This window comes from Xenopus laevis, chromosome 3L, assembly GCF_017654675.1.
Source record: "Xenopus laevis strain J_2021 chromosome 3L, Xenopus_laevis_v10.1, whole genome shotgun sequence".
NCBI lineage: Eukaryota > Metazoa > Chordata > Amphibia > Anura > Pipidae > Xenopus > Xenopus laevis.
In genome coordinates this window covers 88576884-88597592 of record NC_054375.1, presented here as the reverse complement: position 1 = coordinate 88597592, position 20709 = coordinate 88576884, and the positions used below count along the sequence as shown (strand labels likewise).

Sequence of the window (20709 nt, the reverse complement as noted above, 5' to 3'; positions counted from 1 at the left end):
AAGTAACTTTGATTGAATTTGTGTAAATAGATTAAAAAAACAATATTCTATTGCCTGCAATCAGTTACTGCACTGGTACTAACTTTTAGTGTACAAGCTCAACTAGTAGTTTCTATTCACACTACACTTTTCTTATAAAATGTTATTTCATACTGTATTAAAATAAACGATTCAGGTTGAGGGCTTCACATTTATACAGAGTTCTTGAATAAACAGAAATCTTACACTCCAATACTGTAATGCACAAATTTAAGGGATTTTTTTTTCTATTATTAGTGTGAATAAAGAAATTAGATAATACAGAGTGTCACAATATCTTGCAGTCATCTTAAATTGTTGCATAAAAAGAACTATTAGTATGCAGGAAGGGCTAAAATGGCAGTCTCAACAAAATATCTACAGACATAGTTACTGGTTTTGTCTAATAGAAAGTCATACCCAGACAAATAAATTTGCATACATAAGAACAAAAGAGTGTAGTGTAATATTCTATGTTAGGCAGTTATTAAATTGCAAATGTAAATTTGGTTAAGAGTCATTTTTTAAGACCTGCTTGAAGGTGGCAAATTTTAAGTTGCAGACTAAAGATCATTTTCAATAATACCTTTTATTACAAACACAAACCACTGGAGTTATTTGCCCACTAGTGGACGGGTCACTAAATTATTTGGGTGACTTGTAAAATCCATATTTAATTCATAATGATGATGTAATTGATTGCACCATAAATGCTTTGTTGGTACCGTAGGAGAGGCCTTGCAATGGATTTATAAAAGCAGCAATCAACATGCATTTCTTGCACTTGAATGCCTTATTATGGATAAAAACAACTTTCCCATTTTCATTACATAGAACAAGCATTATTAATTGTATGCTAGCAACCCCAAATATCTTAATTACTTTTCCTGGAGAAGAATTAGAGGCAATATAACGGGAAGCCTTGATGTGTGATGCAGTTTTTACAGATTATATTTAATTATATGAAGTTGGTGTGAGCCTCATTGACTCCAAAAGGGTTCAGATGAATAAGACTTAATCAGTGGTAGGGCTAAAGAGTAAAGTCTAAGAAACAAATAGTCCATGATTAGCCAGAGATTCCATGTGATAGAAGACCAAAATCAAAGTCACAGTAAACTTTATTGTCATCTCAGCAGTATGCAAATATACAGTGAGACGAGACGACGTGGCTTCAGATAGTACTTATCACAAAAAGGCACTTAAAAATACACAATATATATGTAAACATGAAATGTGCAATATATTGGCAGAAATTGGATATATACATGTGTAAACCTTTAGAATTGTGCAAATAAATTAACAGTTCACAAAGTTAAGTTCACAGTTCAGGTGTGTCTGGAATGTAGTGGGAGGGCAGGCAGTGAGTTGAGGAGTCTGATCGCTTGTGGAAAAAAGCTTTCACACAGCCTGGTTGTTCGGGCTTTAATACTGCGAAAGCGTCTGCCGGATGGGAGCAGCGTGAAGAGTCAGTGTGAGGGGTGTGTGGAGTCCAGTGCAATGCAGGAGGCCTTTCTTACACAGCGCTTGTGGAAGATGTTCTGCAGTGATGGAAGAGCCACTCCAATGATGTTGCCAGCTGCTCTGACAGTCCGCTCTAGACTTTTCCGGTCAGCAGCGCTGGCACTACTGTACCAGATGGAGATGCAGCTCATCAGGACGCTCTCTATGGTGCCCCTGTAGAACACTCTGAGGGTGGGAGGCGGAAGGCTGGCCCGTTTCAGTCGTCTTAGGAAGTGAAGACGCTGCTGAGCCTTTTTGTTAATGGAGGCGGTGTTGGTGGTCCAGGTGAGGTCATCAGAGATGTGGACTCCCAGGAATTTGGTGTTCTTTACTGTCTCTACTGTGGAGCCGTTAATGTTGAGTGTGGTGTGAGCAGGGAGAGTTCTCCTGAAGTCGACGATCATCTCTTTCATTTTATCCACATTCAGTGACAGGTTGTTCTCACTGCACCAGACCGCCAGCTGCTGAACCTCATCTCTGTACGCCGACTCGTCGTTGTGGTTGATGAGCCCCACCACAGTTGTGTCATCTGCGAATTTGATGATGTGGTTCGAGCTGTGTCTAGCTATGCAGTCGTGTGTCAGCAATGTGTACAACAACGGGCTGAGAACACATCCTTGAGGAGCTAAAAAATGTTTTCGCTATGCAAATTAGGATTCAGATTCAGTTCGGTAAATGGCAAAAATTAATAAGGTTTATATTTTTCAGTCTCAGCTTATAGGTAAATATGTAAAGGCCCAATGGATGAGCTAATGAGAAGGGAATAAGTAAACTGGGTTGTGCATTATCTTTTAAACCGTTTAATTACACTTATAATAGCTCCTGTCTACCAAAATAATGTTCAGGTATATTTTTAAGTGTATTTATACACCACATTGCATAGTATAATAGCAAATGATGAAAAACCACTGTAATTATGAGACAATATTTAAATGATTTGGTGTTCTGTCTTTCAAAATTGAGTAAATTTGATGCCTTGGATTTCATGTTTTTAAATTCTGCCTAGTCTAAATAAAACAAAAAATCATTTATCAAAAAGACGTGTTAGAGGTGACATTTTATTAGATTACCCCAGAGGCACAAAATATGTTTCAGAAAGAATAAAATTCTACGTATTGTTCCTGTTGCTTTTAATCATCGTCATAAAATAATGCTATTTATAGGAAAGTGAGTTCAGATTATAAACTTCCTAAATTGATTGGGCAGGTTGAAGAAATGATCATCGTAATAATAATTTGCATTTATATTGTATCATTTCATTTGCCAAAACCAGATCCATTTTGCTATGCAGAAGGATTTGTTCACAAATATAATTATTTAGTTCTCCCCGAGAAGGATTCATGCAGCTGGTCTGTTTGAAGGGATGGGAGAAAAAAATGCATCCTTTAATTATTTACTTGTCATGTCTTAACCTCTCAGCCACAGTAAAGATTCATCCTGCAATGCTACTAAATGTCACTCTACTCTCAGTATAACAGTGCCTGTTGTGTTTTTTTATTGTGTCCTTTTTTTAATAAAAATCAAATTATGGTTTATATATGATGTTTTTAAGTGACTGTTGGAACTATGCAACCAAAATGAAAACTAACCCCTGCAGCTGCCAGTAGCTTATTACAAAAGCTCCCCTCTACCCTCTAATGTCAGTTTCAGTCGCCTCAGCCTAGGAAACTGACATCCAGATTTATGAATAACCAGAATCTTTTTTTTCTAGTGGCCCCAAGGTGTATTGTTTGTCAAAAGATTCCAGTGGCTTTACAATTTACTAATTTATTTTCCACACTGAAAATGCTTTCTCTCTGCAGTTTTATGCAGGTGTTGTTGCTCAGCGCTGCTGCTACAAATTGACACATATTGAAAATAAATGGGTTTGACTGGTCAAATCATTTTAACATATTCAAACAAATTGACACATGTATCTGCCTTTATATATGTATTCATTTTTTAAAGGGGAACTCCGGCTTCCAAACCAAAATTTGCTAAAGAGGCCCACATAACAAAGAAACCCCTAATATATCCATAACAGTTACCTGTTTCTCCAAAAAGTATGAATAAATGCCATTTTCTATGCTGAAATCCAGCTGTTTAACAGTTCTTCTCTTTCTGCATCATTTGAAATCCTGGCAGGGAAGGAGGGACTAAACACAGCTTACAGCATGCAGGAACTACATAACCCACAATGCATTGTACTGTGATGTTCTGTTCCTTATTGAAATTACGTGTGCAGGGAATTGTGGGGTTTGGAGGATACAGGCTAAGGACAGCTGGCTGTTGATACAAAGCAACTAGTCAGCCAGCTCAGCAAAGTAGTCAGAGAAATCAAGCAAGAGAGCAAGGGCTAGGCTTAGGGAACTGTAAGAAACCATTAAAAATCATGAAAAGTCTGCATATTTTTTAATTAATGTATATTGCAAAGTTGCTTGAAATAATGTTTACTTTTCAAAAAGCTTCAGTTATATTTTTTTCTGGAGCTCCCCTTTAATAAATTTTCTGACTGCTAGATACATTTACAGCCAGGAAAGTGTTGTTACATAGAACTTTAGATCAAATTAATGAGAATCCTATATTCTCTAGTCCCATTCTTAGTATGCATGCCCCTTATTGTTTACTGGATACATACTCTCACTTTAGAAATTGCTGAAAGCTCCTATCAACCAATCAGCTGCACCCTTTGCTGTACTGTGTGTTATGAAATGCATGCCTTTTATCACAATGTTTTCCAGGATAGAGAGAAGATTCATATTATTTTGCAAAGTCTGGTGAAAAGAAGGACTGTACCATTGCTCTACATCTTAAATAGCTAATGCACCTTAAATTTAAAGCCTCTCTATATTTATGAAGCAGAAATACCAGGAACTAAATTTTTTTTGTTTTGCTTTCATCTATAAAATTGTTGTTGACTTAAGTTGCTTTGGCATTCTTGTATTAGTTCCCATTGTTCTCAGATGACATGGATAACACCTTATAAAGGGGTGCTAAATCAAGTGTGTTATTGAAATTGGTCCAAAAAATGTATTGGTCAACTACAATAAATATAAAACTGAAGCAAACAAAAGTTCAACAGAAATAAATCCAAGATTCAATCCTAAGTAGCATTGTCAATGTGGGGTGTAGCCTCCTCTAATGTAGCAGGTCAAACTACCAGAATTTGTGAGTAATCAAAGGAAGAGAGGGGTGTGCTCTCATTGAGTAAAATCAATGGAATACATGTATTTAATAAAATGCATGAAGTATAATCACGTCATCAAATCAGTATCCCAGTTGGTCGCCTTGCTTGCTGAGACCCTGGGCCGGTGCAGTTTTATGTTAATAGGATCACTGGCCTCGGGTATCAGGTAAATAAATACAGTCACTTGGGATGTCTAATTTTTGGCACCCCCAAGTAAAAAAGAGTAAAAATTACCTTTAGATGGCTTTATGAATGCATTTATACACTTTTCTTTCAGTCTTCTTTAATAAACAGTAAAAACTTTTTTGGACAACCCAAGTATTACATACCTTTTAATTAGAAACTGCTACAATGATTTTTAAATTAAAGTGAAATGATTTATGGAGATAAATGCTGCTTCATGGCTTTGCAGGGTTTTGACGGGGGGGGGGGGGGTTGTGTCGTTCTGAATGAACTTGTAACACTTTTTCCCTTTCATGTAGTTCTGCCTTGGGCAGGTGTTCTTTATATCTGAAATCATTTTCTTTCAGTTTGGGATAAATGGCCCTATAATAAACTTTGTTCTCTTGTTGAATTAAATGAACATACTGAATTTATTATCACATGGGAAGATTTTAATCAGTGCACCCAATGATCTGTAACTGACCTCACGTTACCTAAATGAGTGAAATAAATTTGATTTTAATTTTTCCATATACTCCATTTTTACTATATTAAAGTATGAAATTGAGTTGGTCTGTGTTAATACAAACGGGACCTTCAATATCTCTACTGCAATTACTTGTAATTATGGAAAATTGGGAAGTATTCATTGTGAAAGGGGATCTCTGACCTGTTTAACTCCCTCAGTTCAGAAGAGAATTGTAGTATTGCAAACTAATGGATTGGAAAGATACTGCAAAGGAGTGTTAAATGTTACATGTTCTTCTTTGGCAAATAATGCCAGTTTTACTGCTCTGGATATAATGAAAGGTTGTGCCTGTTACATTCCGAATAAATGCTTGATCTCTGCTAGCCAAGAACCTTAACCATTCTAACCAATTCTCCAGTGTCATAGGTATTACAAAGATAGAAACATAGCTCAAGATGGATTCTGTTTCATCATGGCCAGATTCTTTAGACATGAATAAAGGTTTTCAGTCAACATGGGTATTTCAATCTCTAAAGAATATGGGTGATATCGTATCTTTCTGTTTAATCTTTTGTACATCCAGTGCAGTGTACCAAATGCGAGGCTATGTATTTTAATCTGCGTGTTAAGTAGAAAAATGCATTGGTATCTAAATACAGCTTTATTTTATTTGGAATCTGCAGGGTTTTCGCTTCTTTTAATAACTATGATAAATCTTTACCCTGAAAACTACTAATATAAAAAGGATTGAGGTTTGGTACGTGTTGTAAAATATGACAGAAAATATTCTGTTAAATTCTTAACATGTAAAAGTATCTTGATTGGCTAATTCCTAGGGATTTGAATCACCCTGTGATGTATCTAACACTATGTAGAACAAAATCTAGGACAGGCAAGACTTAGCTCACAAGCGCCACCTAGGGTAAAATGGAATGCAGACAAATCTGCTAAAGATCTAAACACCATATGAATATTTTATTTTTTTTGCATTGTTAAAGATGGCACTATATGACCCATTCTGCAGTATTGCAGTGACTGCAGAGATTTTCATTAAAATACTATATTAACACAAAGATATTGCAGAGAAAATAGTTAATAGAAAATACCTGATAAGCCATACACAGTAAATAAAGGATTATAATAATAATAATCACCCGAGTACATCTGAATGCATTGTGCTGCAGCAGATAATACTAAGGATAACTGTTTTTACCAACATATTTATATTGAAATATAATAAAATAATGGTGTTTATTCTAGAATATTTTCTAGAATAAACAGGCAATATTTACATTTATACAATACATTTCATATGATTGCCATAAACCTGTTTTGGAATAATGCAAGATTTTTTTTCTAATCCTTTCTTCCACCTTTGATGAACAATTCTTTTTACACTGATAAAATACCCCTGATTTATGCATTTGTTTCCCTTCCCATATTGTTTCCTATATAAGTCATTGGGGCAGGGATCTCATTCGAACTGTGTTGAAACGCTTAGCACTTAGGTATTTATTCTCACTAATATAATTTATAATAGATATACCCCTGTTTTGCTTAAGACACTGCATATATTTGTGGTGCTTTATAAATGAACACAAAACAATAATTAACATACAATTTTAAAAAGGATGCAAACTAGTATACATGTATGTCTTGCACCCATCAGTGGTCACAATTTTTGTGCGTCTGGCTATGCTGTGCTCCTAACTATGGATCAGAAATCTGGTACAAAAAAATAGAACTCAAAATATATAAAAGTTAGGAGGTGGGATGCCTATGTTCCCCCTTCTGCCATGCATGAATACATTGTTGATGAATGCAGGCACTTCAATGTTCATGCAATAAAGGTAAATCTCTGAACCAAAGTTTGTCAGCATTAGCCTTTACAAAAATCTCTGTATTTAAAGACAGAAGGGCCAACAAAACCTTCCAGAAGGCAAGCAGCAATCACAACCTAACATGTGAGGTGCAATTCTTCCTGACACCCAGCATATTGAGACTTTTGCTTTTAAAACAAAATTAATAAATTACCTGTTGCCACCATAATAGCTTGATATTCTTTATGTGAAATTATATGCAATTACCCATAAAAAAAACTGTATTGTATATTTAATAACTAATGCCTTCCTGGGATATGGTATGGTATTACGCATCAAGAAAGGTTACTGGGAAATATTTTTGATTAAATTTTGGAAAGAGAAAAACTTGTGTTGACAAACATGTTGTTTTGATTCTGATAATTGAAGTTGGTCACACTTGAGTCATCTAAATGAGACCATAAGTGTATTGGGGTTAAAAGAGAAAAGATTCCCTCAAAGGAAAGATCAATGGGAAACCAGGGTGGCTAAAGACCCTTAATGGCAAGGTTAGGTCAAAATTGATCTTCATGTGTCTTGCCTTCCCAATTATTGGCTAAGATCAAACCTTTGCAAAGATATCTTTATATTATTGTATATAATTATTATATATATTAATTGGAGGAAATTATAAGATCCTACAATGGACAGCCAATGTGTAGCCAGCGTTATGCAGAAGAATTAGGGACACTTAATATAGACCATAACAAAGTAGAGTACTTTGCATAAATAATTATAGAAAGTCAACCATTACTTTAAAATACTGTATAATAAATACAAGGAAGATACAGTACTTGAAAACATTGTCCCACATAAGGCAATATTTTAAATAGAATCTCTATATTCTATATAAAATAGTGCCGTATCCAGCAATGTGAGAGTACCATATGAGAGTACACAGGCTATAAACATATTTATATGTACTTATGTACATTTGACCAAAATGAATGAATTATTATTGTTGGTCATTCAACCATTTTCTAAATGACGTATGTGTAAATCATTGCCTACTTTGTATAATCTTTATTCAGAATATCTTTATAGTGTAAAATCACCTAAATGCTTTCTTTCTTTTCTGCAGGTTGTTGTTTCGTAACGTTTTATACAAGAAAAGCTGCACTAGAAGCACAGAACGCTTTGCACAATATTAAAACTTTACCTGGGGTGAGTGCATTATTCCTATCCTTGACACTATGTCAAGATTAAATGTCATTCATTTGTTCTGCTTATTGCTAGGGAATAGCTCAATGGGTACATTATAAGGTGTTCACTGCTCAAAGTGACTGTGGGCAGCAATGGAATGAAGGCAAGTTGATGTGGAGCTAATCCCTTAATTGTCACAGCCAGATGGCTTTGTCTACAGTGCAGTGAATTTACTTTAGGCTTTATCTACAAAACAAACATTTCTATGATTTTACCACGTGTAATCCTCTCTAATTGTGATTTTTTTTCCCCTAACATATTTGAAAGTTGTTTTAAATGAAACTAAAAGCTGTTAAAGCACTGCATTTATACAAAATGTTATACTTATATAAACATTTTTAGGTACTTACAGCAGAAGGTCCCTTAAGTACTTGAAGTGCTGCTTATATAGTATATCTAGTGGTTTAACTTTTGTTTGTACTGCAGATTGATAGAGATTATATAAATATGTATATAGTATGTATCCACATACTAGAACGAACAACCATAAGTAGTAATAGACAGCTTGGGTGTCAGTCCGGAAGAGATATACATAAGTCAGCAAAGATGACAGCGCTCCAAGGAGAAATCAGCAGGACAACTTTTCTAATGCAAAAAATAATAAAGGTTTATTGAGTCCAATGCTTCAGTTCCATCTTGGATCCCTGACGAAAGTTCCAAGATGGAAATGAAACATTGGACTTAATAAACCTTTATTATTTTTTTGCATTAGAAAAATTGTCCTGCTGATTTCTCCTTGGAGCGCTGTCATCTTTGTTGACTTATGTATATCTCTTATGGACTGGCACCCAAGCTGTCTATTACTACTTATGGTTGTGCGTTCTAATATGTGGATATATAATATATATATATATATATATATATATATATATATATATATATATATATATATTATTTTTTTATAATCTCTTTCAATCTGCACAAACAAAAATTAAACCATGAGATACACTATATAGGCAGCACTTCAATTTCATATATATATATATATATATATATATACACACATACATACATACATTTTTCTGGGGTTTTCTGGATAAGGGATCTTTTTGTAATTTGGATCGTCATACCTTAAGTCTACTAGAAAATCATGTAAACATTAAATAAACCCAATAGGCTGGTTTATATATATAACTGCTGCACACACTTTAAAAGGGGATAATGCCTTGGTTAGGACATAGAAAACTTAGAAAAATGCTGTTACACTCAAGGGACTTTTGCAAGTAAAAAATTTTTTTACTTAGTTCTAAATAAAAAAAAATTTACTTGCAAAAGTCCCTTGAGTGCAACAGCATTTTTCTTAGTTAGTCTTGATCAATATTGTTGTTGATGGAATGAACAAAAATAAATATACACATAGCCTGTTATTGGCTAGTCCAGGTGGTCCTTTTGGGGATCTGATATGCTGAATCCCCAAAGTCTATGAATGGTAATAAATAACCATTTTAAACATCCTGGCCAGTTGATTCAATCAAATCGATGGGCTGGTTTGATCAAAATATGGCTAGACACCCTACAGTAGACTTAAAGGATTCCCCCATTTGACCTATGATAATTTTGACCCATGTCAGAATCTTTCTGGGTAAAGATCCCACCAAAAAAATCAAAAAGTTCAGAGTCATAAAATTGACAAATAAATCCATAGATTAACAAACAGCATAAATTAATATTTTTATATAATCCACTGTTTTCAGTTTAAAGGGCTTTATAAATGGCATTAGGGGAAGACCTGCGTGAAAACATATTTGTGTATAAGGGGATGAATGCATTTCTCCTTGTTTTGAGATATAAGCAACACAATGCTGACACCCTGTCTTTATAAATAAAATATTCCATTCTTCTTACTAATAGTGTAAGCATAAGCATGTTAAAGATATCATTATCTCCAGGAATAAAAGATTGTTTTAGAGCAAACACAATGGTTTCCTATCATATGCCATATTTAAGATGAGAAGGCAAGATGAAACAAGCTGTTTGTATCTGTTGCCAATAAATTTCAGAGTTGAAGTAAAATATGGTGATGCCTTTTCCCCAGAAGAGCCTGATCTTTAAAGCAATACATTATGTCTGTGACCAAGTAGTTTTATCTCCCTCTCCTACATTTCATGGGGCTTGTCGAATGTCAACAGCATTGCTAGATCTTTCTACAGTACTGGATATGGCACAATGATAAATCTTGAAGTAAAATATGGTGATGCCTTTTCCCCAGAAGAGCCTGATCTTTAAAGCAATACATTATGTCTGTGACCAAGTAGTTTTATCTCCCTCTCCTACATTTCATGGGGCTTGTCGAATGTCAACAGCATTGCTAGATCTTTCTACAGTACTGGATATGGCACAATGATAAATCTAGGCAATAGGTTTTATCAAAGATTTATGCCATGGACTGTAAAAAGAACAGGGGAGAGTCTTTAAATGTGTCATTAATTTCAGGGTATAGTAAATCTGCAGATATTTTCTCATTCACTTGTTTTCCCTAGGGAATATTTCAATTTGTCTCTGAGACAGATTGTGTTCGGGCATAGGATTTTGGAAGCCACTTCCGAAAATATAAATATTAAACCATATCAAAAACAGGGATGAATAGCTCAGCTTTCTAAAATGTTCAGGTTGAGTAAAGGGATCTTTTGAGTACCTTGTATGAATTGTTAGATCTCTGCTATTATGAACACATCCCATGGAATTTTTAGTAAATATATCTGGCAGATCCTTTCTGAGAATAGATGACACACACACACTGTCATTTAATTAGGTTATTTAGCATGAGCTACATTAATTGGGTTAGTAGGCCTTTGAGATATTAAAACCGAATGCTTTCCCTTGGAGAATAATTATCATTTACACAAAAGTACTCCTAGAGAGATTTCATTGGACTGTGGTATTATTGCAGTGCTTTTATTGTGTAACAACTTGATAATGATAATTCTAGTTTGCAAAAAAAAAAACACTGAATTGTGTTTGGGAATATAACTTGGAAATATAACATGTCTCAAATATCTTCTGTTATGAAAAGCCTGCATAAAAATGTAAAGGGTGACTAAGGTCAGGCATGTATGAATAGGGTTCACAGCCCAGCAGAACAGCAGTTCTAGAACCATAAAGACTATTCCATAACTCCATATACTTTTGAACTCAATCATACTTCTACCTGGTTTTAGTTGCACTGTGAATGTCCTGTTTTGGTGGCTGTAGGTACTTCATCAGCATGCCAACACACCTATGAGTATGCATGGGACATGCTAGGGAAGCAGCCCTCCTGCAATGCCCAATGAGATTATAGGAGACCGCCATATTGGTTTACCCTGCAAGCTGTTTAAAACACTAGCATTCTACAGAGGTGCTCAATTATGATGTCAGAAACAACTGTACAACAAGTACATGAGAGAAGAGTAATAATTTGTCAGCAAAAACACTCTCCAACGATTGACTCACAAATTTTCAAGTCACAAAAATGAGCTGAGCCAGTTGCTAGTACAGTACGTTGGTAGGAAAGTTAGGTGGAGGACTGGACACAGTAAATTTAATCTGTTATCTTTGAAATGATACAAACCAAAACACATTTTAAGAAAATGCTTCTTTCTGCATATGCTGCACATTTTTATTTCATGATACTTTCTCTTTAATTGCATACAGTGCTGTGTAGTGATGGGCGAATAAATTCGTCAGGCATGGATTTGCGGTTTCACCGCCCCCTAATAAATTTGTGAAACTGCGGCAAAAATTTGCCCCCACAAAATAATTTTGATCCAAAATGATCCTTTTAGGTAAAGGATAATTTGACACTGTTGTGTCTTGTGAGACAAGTGCGCTGATCCAAAGTGTTTATAAAGAATCCTCGCTATAAGGAAGTATTCACTGTAGTCCCCCCAGATTTAACCACTAAAGTACCTTTGACCAGCTACTGGATCTTTAGTCATAGAGCTAGTTTGCAAATACATTTTCTGCACATCCATGATACAATAATATATTATTTTGTAATTTAACAGGAGACACAGTGACATGTACAGTATTTGTTTATATGGGTTACATTGCCTCCCTTATTACTTTACCCTGATAATATCTTGTTATGGGCCAGCTAAAAAAGTATTTTCTTATATCTATGCTATGGGGTGGTCTATGCTATGGGGTGGATTTGTCTAATGAATTCTTCAGAGAGAAAAAAAACACTTTTATAGTCAATACATGTAAATAAAGGCAGGGTTGTGTACACTGTTTGTACCTGTACATGGGAATTCATCTTATGTTTGGAATGGATGCTGTTTCATACTTGAGCCACTTGATTTGAACATGGTGTTATGCATTTAAACCATAGAAACAAATCCTTGCTACAATGCCCTTGAGGACAATGTGATGTAATTTTAAGCAGTTTACAAATAAACAGTTATCCAATTTTAAATGAACCAGTGTTTCTAATACAAAACCACTGTCTGGATTATTTTTTTTTTATCCCAAGCCTTTTGAGGATTCGGCGAAAAGTGTGTTGTAAAACCTGCTATAGAAATCGGAGATTTAGACTGACATGCAGTACAAATAACAGCAATAAAATATGCCGTACTCATTTTTCCCTCTTATAATTTATCCTTGCTCTTTTACTCAATCACAGTGAAAGCTTCCAATTACTGTTTGTGTCATTGTATCAAAACATGCTGGCTTAATTGTCTCACTGGAGAATCATGTATTTATAGATTAAATGTTTAGTATCAAATTCCCTGACTTGGTAGCCACTTGGAAAAAAGCACTTTGTTAGCTATTCACCTTGACATTCTGGTATTTTTTCTGGAGAAGTGTGCTTGTTTTTCTAAAAGTGTTGTCTGAAAAAGATCAAGTTTTTTCTACTTGTGCCGCTTTCTGATTGAACAGTATAAGATTCAAATTAGTGATGCTTGTGATCGGCATCCTTCAAACCTCCAGCTGTTGGCAAACTGCAACCTCAATATAAAAAAAAAACCCTTGCTATCAGATCCTAAACTTGAAATGTGTATTAATGAAGGAGATGAAAGAGTATTGAGATATATATATCACATGACTGATACAACCAGAGTCTGTTAACCTGCTGGGCATTGAATGCAAATTCATGGTCTTAAATTATGAGTAAATGTCGTAACCGAGTAACAAGCAGATGACTGGAAATAAAGACCAGTCTGGCCTAGGCCATAAGGTCATACGTTAAAGTATTTCAGTTTCCTTTAAAATCTCTCAGCTGCTGAAGAAAAAATCATGTTAAACAAAATTCTGCCCTGTAAAAATACTAACACGGATCTATTAAACCTAGGTTGCAATGTTCTTGCCACTTAGATCTGCTTGTATAAAAAGGAAAACTTTCAAATTCTTGTTTTGTTTTATAAATACTAATTAATAACCAAATGTTTATGATAAGTTGATATAGAGGCTCCTTACAATAAATGTGCTGCCTGAGCCTAATACAGCTTAACATGCCGTCATTTTAATTAGCTTGTATCAACTAGAATTCTTGGCTAATGCAGAGTAACTGCCTGAGTGTTCTCCTCGACTTATTTCTTTATTGTTATTATTTGCAGAAAAATGTGGTATAGGAAAACAGAATGCTGTGCTATATATCAAAGCTTAACTGTATACAAATGAAAAAGGGCCACGAATCCATAGTGATTGGGCATTACCTGCTTCCAGTTTAATTACCTTTTTGTGAGTTCCTTTGTTAAAGAAACCAGATTGAAGCACATAAAGTTTTAAAGCCCACTTGACTTAACAAAACAAGTATGCTTACTGTACTCCTTCCCCACACTCTAATACATTGCATGATTTAGTTCTCCCTTGTTAACACATTTGCTGAATATTGTTGTTCTGAAACAACAGAAGAGCTATAGTTTGAAAACCCCAGATAAACAGCTCACTATTGAGGATGAGGATAGTAATATTGATAGTATATTTGTTTTTAGATTTTATTTACATGATCTATCTTGCAATTTTGTTAATTTTGTTTAGCTGCCTGGGCTAAGCACAGTTAAGGCATGTTCCTGCACTAAGTGGAAACAATATTGTATAGATCTCATTGATACCATGATAGATAAATAGAATAGATGGATAGACACATAAAGAATAAAAAAAAAAAGAGGGATGGTTTTCATTTTTCAGAATACTGTATATACCTACAGCATGAATGGAAAGTTTGCATGGTATAAAATAAACCACACCTTGATACATTTACCTTTTATTTTACACAGCTTTTTACAATTTTTTGGCAAATTTCATAATAAATATTCCCCATTGTGTATCCCTTAAACCTCAAATATCTATAACCTTTTGGTGACACTGATTTCCATAGCACATGGGATAAGAACAATAACAATATATCACCCTTACACACAATGTTTGTACAGAGTGTCTTATAAATACAAATAGTAAAATGAATAATGTGACCAGGCAATTTGGTCTTTCAACTAAAAAATTTGTGGGGGTATGTCAGTCATTAGTTTTAACAGACCAATCAGCATGCCATCACAGTTGGTATGTCAAGACTGAAAAGTTATCCTGTTGATATGCACAAGGTTGTTCCTCAGCTCCCAGCGGGCTGATGAGTGGTAGATGCAGCCCCTAAATAAGTGTGAATAAAGTTAGCCATGGAATATTTCTAGACAAAATTTAAATTACACTGCTTGCCCCATTGCAGTGATTGGAAGCGTGTTCACATATTTTCAGCAGCTGCAGGAATGATATGTTAATGTAGTTAAGGCATGCATGTTTATTATGAATATATTGTTTGTAATATACAGTATAATGTTTAATTCAAGTGATTGTAAATGTATTAAATACAGTTGTCTGCTTTATGAGTACCCAAAAAAACTATGATCACCCAAAAAAAACTATGAGCACCCATTCCATTATGCTAGGGGTACAGTACAGTGAAGCTTGGTAATGTTTATATCACTTATTGGTTACTATTCTATCAGCGGCAGCAGTCCCCTGCCCATAGTGGTTCATGCAATCAGGGCCGCCATTAGAAATCACGGGGCCATGTACAACAACATTTTAGGGGCCCCCTGGGCCCCACCCACACTAGTGCCCAAGCCCCACCCCAGATCCCGTGCACTCCTCATCACAGTTAAAAGACCACACAGACATCAGTGCTAAAAAAGTAAACCCCTCCCACACACAAGTTATAAAAAGCTATTGATGGTCAGGGCCCCCTTATAAGTTAAAAAATGGCACCAGGGACCCCCATAAAAGTATTTTTTAAAAAGCATTGGTGCCAGGGCCCCCCTTACAAGTAAAAAAAATTGGGGCCCCAAAGAATAGTTTTTAAAAAAACATTGGCGCCAGGGCCCCCCTTACAAGTTAAAAAAAATTGGGGCCTCAAAGAATATTTTTTTAAAAAATATTGGTGCCAGGGCCCCCCTTAAAAGTTAAAAAAAATTGGGGCCCGAAAAAATATTTTTTTAAAAAACATTGGTGGCAGGGGCCTAAAGAATATTAAAATAATACATTGGTGGACAGAGGATTGAAAAAAACAAAAAAAAAACAAATTGGTGTTCAGTAGAATTTAACTCATGGCTTCAGGCCTTCAACTTCGCCTCCTTTCATGACTTTGGGTCTTTTTGCCACTTCAGGACTTCAATTTCTGCTGTTTTCGTGACTCCGGGTCTTTTCGCCGCTTCGGGATTTCGGCTTCTGCAGTTTTCGTGGCTTCGGGTCCTTAGTCAGCACTTCCCTATTTCGACTTCGACCATTAGCCATCTAAAACCTACCAAATTGCTGTTTTAGCCTATGAGGGACCTCCTAGAACCTATTTGGGTCAATTGGGGGGAAAATCTTCAATTCGTACGATTCAATTTTTACCGAAAACGGACCTATTCGATTGAAAACTGACCTATTCGGCCAAAAAAAACTTTGATTTAATTTCGGTTGGTCTTTTTGAATTTGAATTCGGATTTTTTAATAAATAAGCAAACATTTAATTTTTTTTTTAATTGTTGGCTTATTTGTAGTAGAAAAAACTTCTAAAACCTCACAAATTCTATTTTTGATAAATAAGCCCATTAGAATCCAGTTTTTTAGTGTGCACCTCTGCCCACAATCCATTACTGTCAGTTTGTAGGGTAACCTTTGTTTTTGATTTCTTTCTGATGGACTCAGAGGAGAAAAATGAGTAAATGATTAATGCAGATTTCTTGGAAGAAAATATTGCAGGGTGCCGTCCGTTTGATTACAAGCTTCAGATTTAGTCAACATTTCCATAATTCTAAACCAATATACACCTGTTTCCCCACTGTGATGTGAAGGCTCAACTTAATTTAACAGATGCCCCGCTGTGATAAATCTCTCATTAAATACCAAGCTCATTCTGTAATTTAAAGTTACAGCACTAGTGTTTTAAAATGCTTGCTTTTGTGTTATAGAATTAATGTTAACAATGTCCTTTTACTATAGTCTGGACATCAAATGAAAAAAAATCAGCTACTGATAACGGTGTGTTGCTATAAATTGCAGTTTTAAACTTCTTTTTTAATACATGTCTCTGTCATCCACAGAAATTCAGCATAGTTAACATTGCCTGTAAAGAGTCATAGAATCTTGTTCTGCACATAAATCACATTCCTGTATGAAACAATTAAGTTAGTGCATCTCAAGCTATTTGGGCTTGTAAATATAAAGTATTACAAAGGTTTTCATTATTAACAAAATAAATTTTATAATATAATACAAGCAGGTTTTCAGAATGGAAAAGGAAAAATCGAGTTCATTATTGTGATTGAATGGTGATACCATAAGTTTATACTACAGTTTGTGCCAAATGTGTGTGGGGTTTGTAATTGTTGTCATTTTGGCAATGTGCCTAATGCAAATGTAAATGAGATTTGGTTTCCCAGCTGGTACAGTCAGTCTAATATTGCACAAATTCCTGCAGAATAACCAGTATGAGTTCTGTGGTATCAGATAACACCTGTAATAGACTGTTGATTTACCTGTCAAACAAAAGACGGAGTCTTAACGGGATTCTCAATTATTTTTCAGCAAGTTCACCCTCAATGCAACCTGATAATCTACAGGAAATTCAATATGACAGTGCCTTGCTAAATAACCTATGATCAACTGTTGGGAACACAAGGATGTCTAAATGTGCAACGGCAGTCGTCTCTATATAAAATATAAAACAATCTTCTATGGAGCCATTGCTATTTCTATTTTATTCAAGATAGGACATAGTGTAAGAATGTTTTACACTGCCAACAACAGGCAAGCTTAGTATGTTATAGATATAATTATAGATCCCGTATTAATGTATTAATCAATATTTTGTTCAAGTGTTCTGTTTATAGTATAACATACTCAATCAGATTAATTCATAAACAAATAACAAAGAATAGTGGACAGTTCACATGCGCTATGTAGGAAGCAGGCCAAAAACTGGCAGTCTGTAAATTATGGCAAATAACAGAGGCGCAATAGACAGTCACTAAGGGGCTCATTTACTTAGCTTGAGTGAAGGAACAGAATAAAAAAAACTTCGAATTTCGAATGTTTTTTTGGCTACTTCGACCTTCGACTACCACTTCGACTTCGAATCGAACGATTCGAACTAAAAATCGTTCGACTATTCGACCATTCGATAGTCGAAGTACTGTCTCTTTAAAAAAAAACTTCGACCCCCTAGTTCGCCACCTACAACTTACCAAAGTCAATGTTAGGAAGGTCCCCATAGGCTTTGCAATCTTTTTTGGGTCGAAGAAAAATCGCTCGATCGATGGATTAAAATCCTTCGATCGAACGAGTTGCGGTAAATCCTTCGACTTCGATATTCGAAGTCGAAGGATTTAACTTTGACAGTCGAATATCGAGAGTTAATTAACCCTTGATATTCGACCATAAGTAAATTTGCCCCCTAGTATTGGGCCTGTGGGGGCTGTTTGGGCCTCTGTGTATTTGAAGTTCCAAGGTCTATTTTGAATCTCAGTCGGAAGTGTTGGGATGCAGTGGGTGCTGTTCTTCAGATCCAAACATTTGACCCCATTGACTACAGAATTGGCAAATGCTTCTGTGGAAATAGTCTTTTCGGGGTTCACTGTATGCCATACAGGAATGCTTTGAAATGTTGGTAACTTGGGAATTCTTTATGTATGAACAGAGTAAAGTGGAGCATACGTAAAAAAAAAGTTTTTGGTTGGAAATACATCAACCTGCTGTTCTTAGATTCCCATCAGACAGTAATGCACAGCCTTCATGTGCCAGCTTGCTGACTACCTTGATGGATGATTACCTCCCTTTGGACAACTTACCTCAGTGGTATTTAGAAGTGTGCTAAGTGTAGCAGCAGAACCCAGTGCTGGGAAGAAACAGAATACAGTATGCCATTACATGTGAGCAGGCAGCAATGTATGGAGGCCATGATTTTTCATTAGGAGACATAAGTATAATATGTTTGTGTACATAAAAAGTGAAAGAAACTGACACTATTTTAATCATTTTTAATACTACCCTTTAAGGAATTATTATACTGAGCATTTTTATATAATTATTTGATGAGCTACAGTATAGAGGGGTTTATTGTATGTTTTTCAATATACTCAGCCCCCTTATGTATACTTGGAAAATAAATCACATAATCATAGATTTTTGCCTCATCATTTTGAGCTGTATCTCTAGAGGAGGACTTACTTTTAGGGCATATTAGTTATACCTTATAGCACATAATGCATTGCTTTAATTACCTTTGTTCATTGATGATGTGGAAGGGAATACAGAGCTCCATTCAGGCTTTGCAAGGCACCGATTAGTGGTCAAAATTCTAACAACAGTGCAATATTTCCAAAAATACCTTTAAAAGAAAACAAATCACTGGAATTTACTTTGGATCAAGCTGCATTCTCCTGTCATCGATTTGTTTCCTGAACAAAGTATATTCCGTGGACTATCGAGGGACTTTTATCATGCTGGCGCTTTAGAATTTCCCATTTTGTGTGCCATTTACAACTTGGCGTCTATTGTCTACAGGGACAAAGAAGAGTGCCTCTGGATCATAGCCAAGAGTGATACACATTATCAGCTGAACAAACGAATTCATCTGTGCCTGGCTGCCTTTCAGGGGTGTCATTTCTCCTTTCTCACTTTGCCATAATATATCTCTCTACATTTTTTCCTGTATCTCTGGGTTGGTTTTGCTTTCTAACATCAGGTTTCATGCCTTTAAGCTTTGAGCTTGGCTCAGAGTTGCTTCCATTTCAGTACCTCATTATGTACAGAATATCATGAAAATTAAGAGCAGGTTTGCATTAATATTATGGGAAATTGATAAACAAAGTTTGCATGGATCCTGTGAAACTTTACCATCTGTAATACTGTACCTTGGAAATTATTTGAAAGAACTGCATTCCCACTGATTTCACTGAAATGTTTCCCATTGAGACATTTTTTTCATGAAACAAAAAACCATCCCTTATGGGCAAGCAATTTATCTGTATTGTATTTTCCCACGGTCATTTCTTTCTACACAGTGTTTTAGAAATGTAATAAAGTACTGTACAAGGAAAAGCATAAACATCAATATTCTAGGAAAGAATAGCAGAGCACCCTATTACATATTTATTCACAAATCAGACTCTTTATGCAAATTCCCAGTCGGCTGTAATAAAAAGATTCAATGATAGAAAGTAAATTAGAGTGATTTCTTTGACCTATGTATTTTTTGCAATAAACTGCAAATATGTAAGGCTGTATTTTAAAACTCCTTATGTAGACTGCTTAATGCAATTGTTTTCCTTATGAGATTACAAAGTCCTGCATGTTTTCATGCAGAGACAGATTCATAAAAATTAGGAAATTCTTCTAGATTTTCATAGCCAAATCTTAAGCAGCAGCCACAAGACAAAAGAACATTTAGAAGAACTGAATTTTCACAAAATAAATAACTGTACAAAGGCCCACACAAACCAGGCATGTGTAGCTGTAACAACTACGTAGAACAGATTCATATTTATATCACATATAGGGGTAATATCAATTTTGAATGATTACAATTAGGAAATACCTAAAAAGACTTCAGATATCACTTTCTGGAGTAGCTTTTAATTCTGTTTAAGTCAATGATGCTTCCTAAATCCTAGGAAAGCAAGATCAGGATTATAGTTAGTTATACGTATTAGCTTGTGAATAACATAACATATGCAATTGGATTAGTTTGATGACCTATTAAAAGCTATCATGATTACCTGGAAATAGTTGATCAATGTAAGTATTTAGTGCAGTGAAACCCTTCATAAAACAGAAGGTATTCCCATGCCTAAATGCTTTACACAAAGCACTGTCTAAAAACCCTCAGTAAAGGAATTATGGATGGAGACATGCAAATTACTTAAAGCCTT

The 20709-nt window shown here is 35.2% G+C and overlaps 1 protein-coding gene across 23 annotated transcripts in view; it reads left to right on the top strand.

Annotated features, from left to right (window-relative positions):
• celf2.L (CUGBP, Elav-like family member 2 L homeolog) overlaps window positions 1-20709 on the top strand; it is a 271162-nt gene that overhangs the window by 160222 nt on the left and 90231 nt on the right. For all 23 annotated transcript variants that reach the window (XM_018250629.2, XM_041584873.1, XM_041584869.1 and 20 more), the window contains 1 exon segment: window positions 8256-8338. In XM_018250629.2, coding sequence (XP_018106118.1) covers window positions 8256-8338 — 83 coding nt within the window.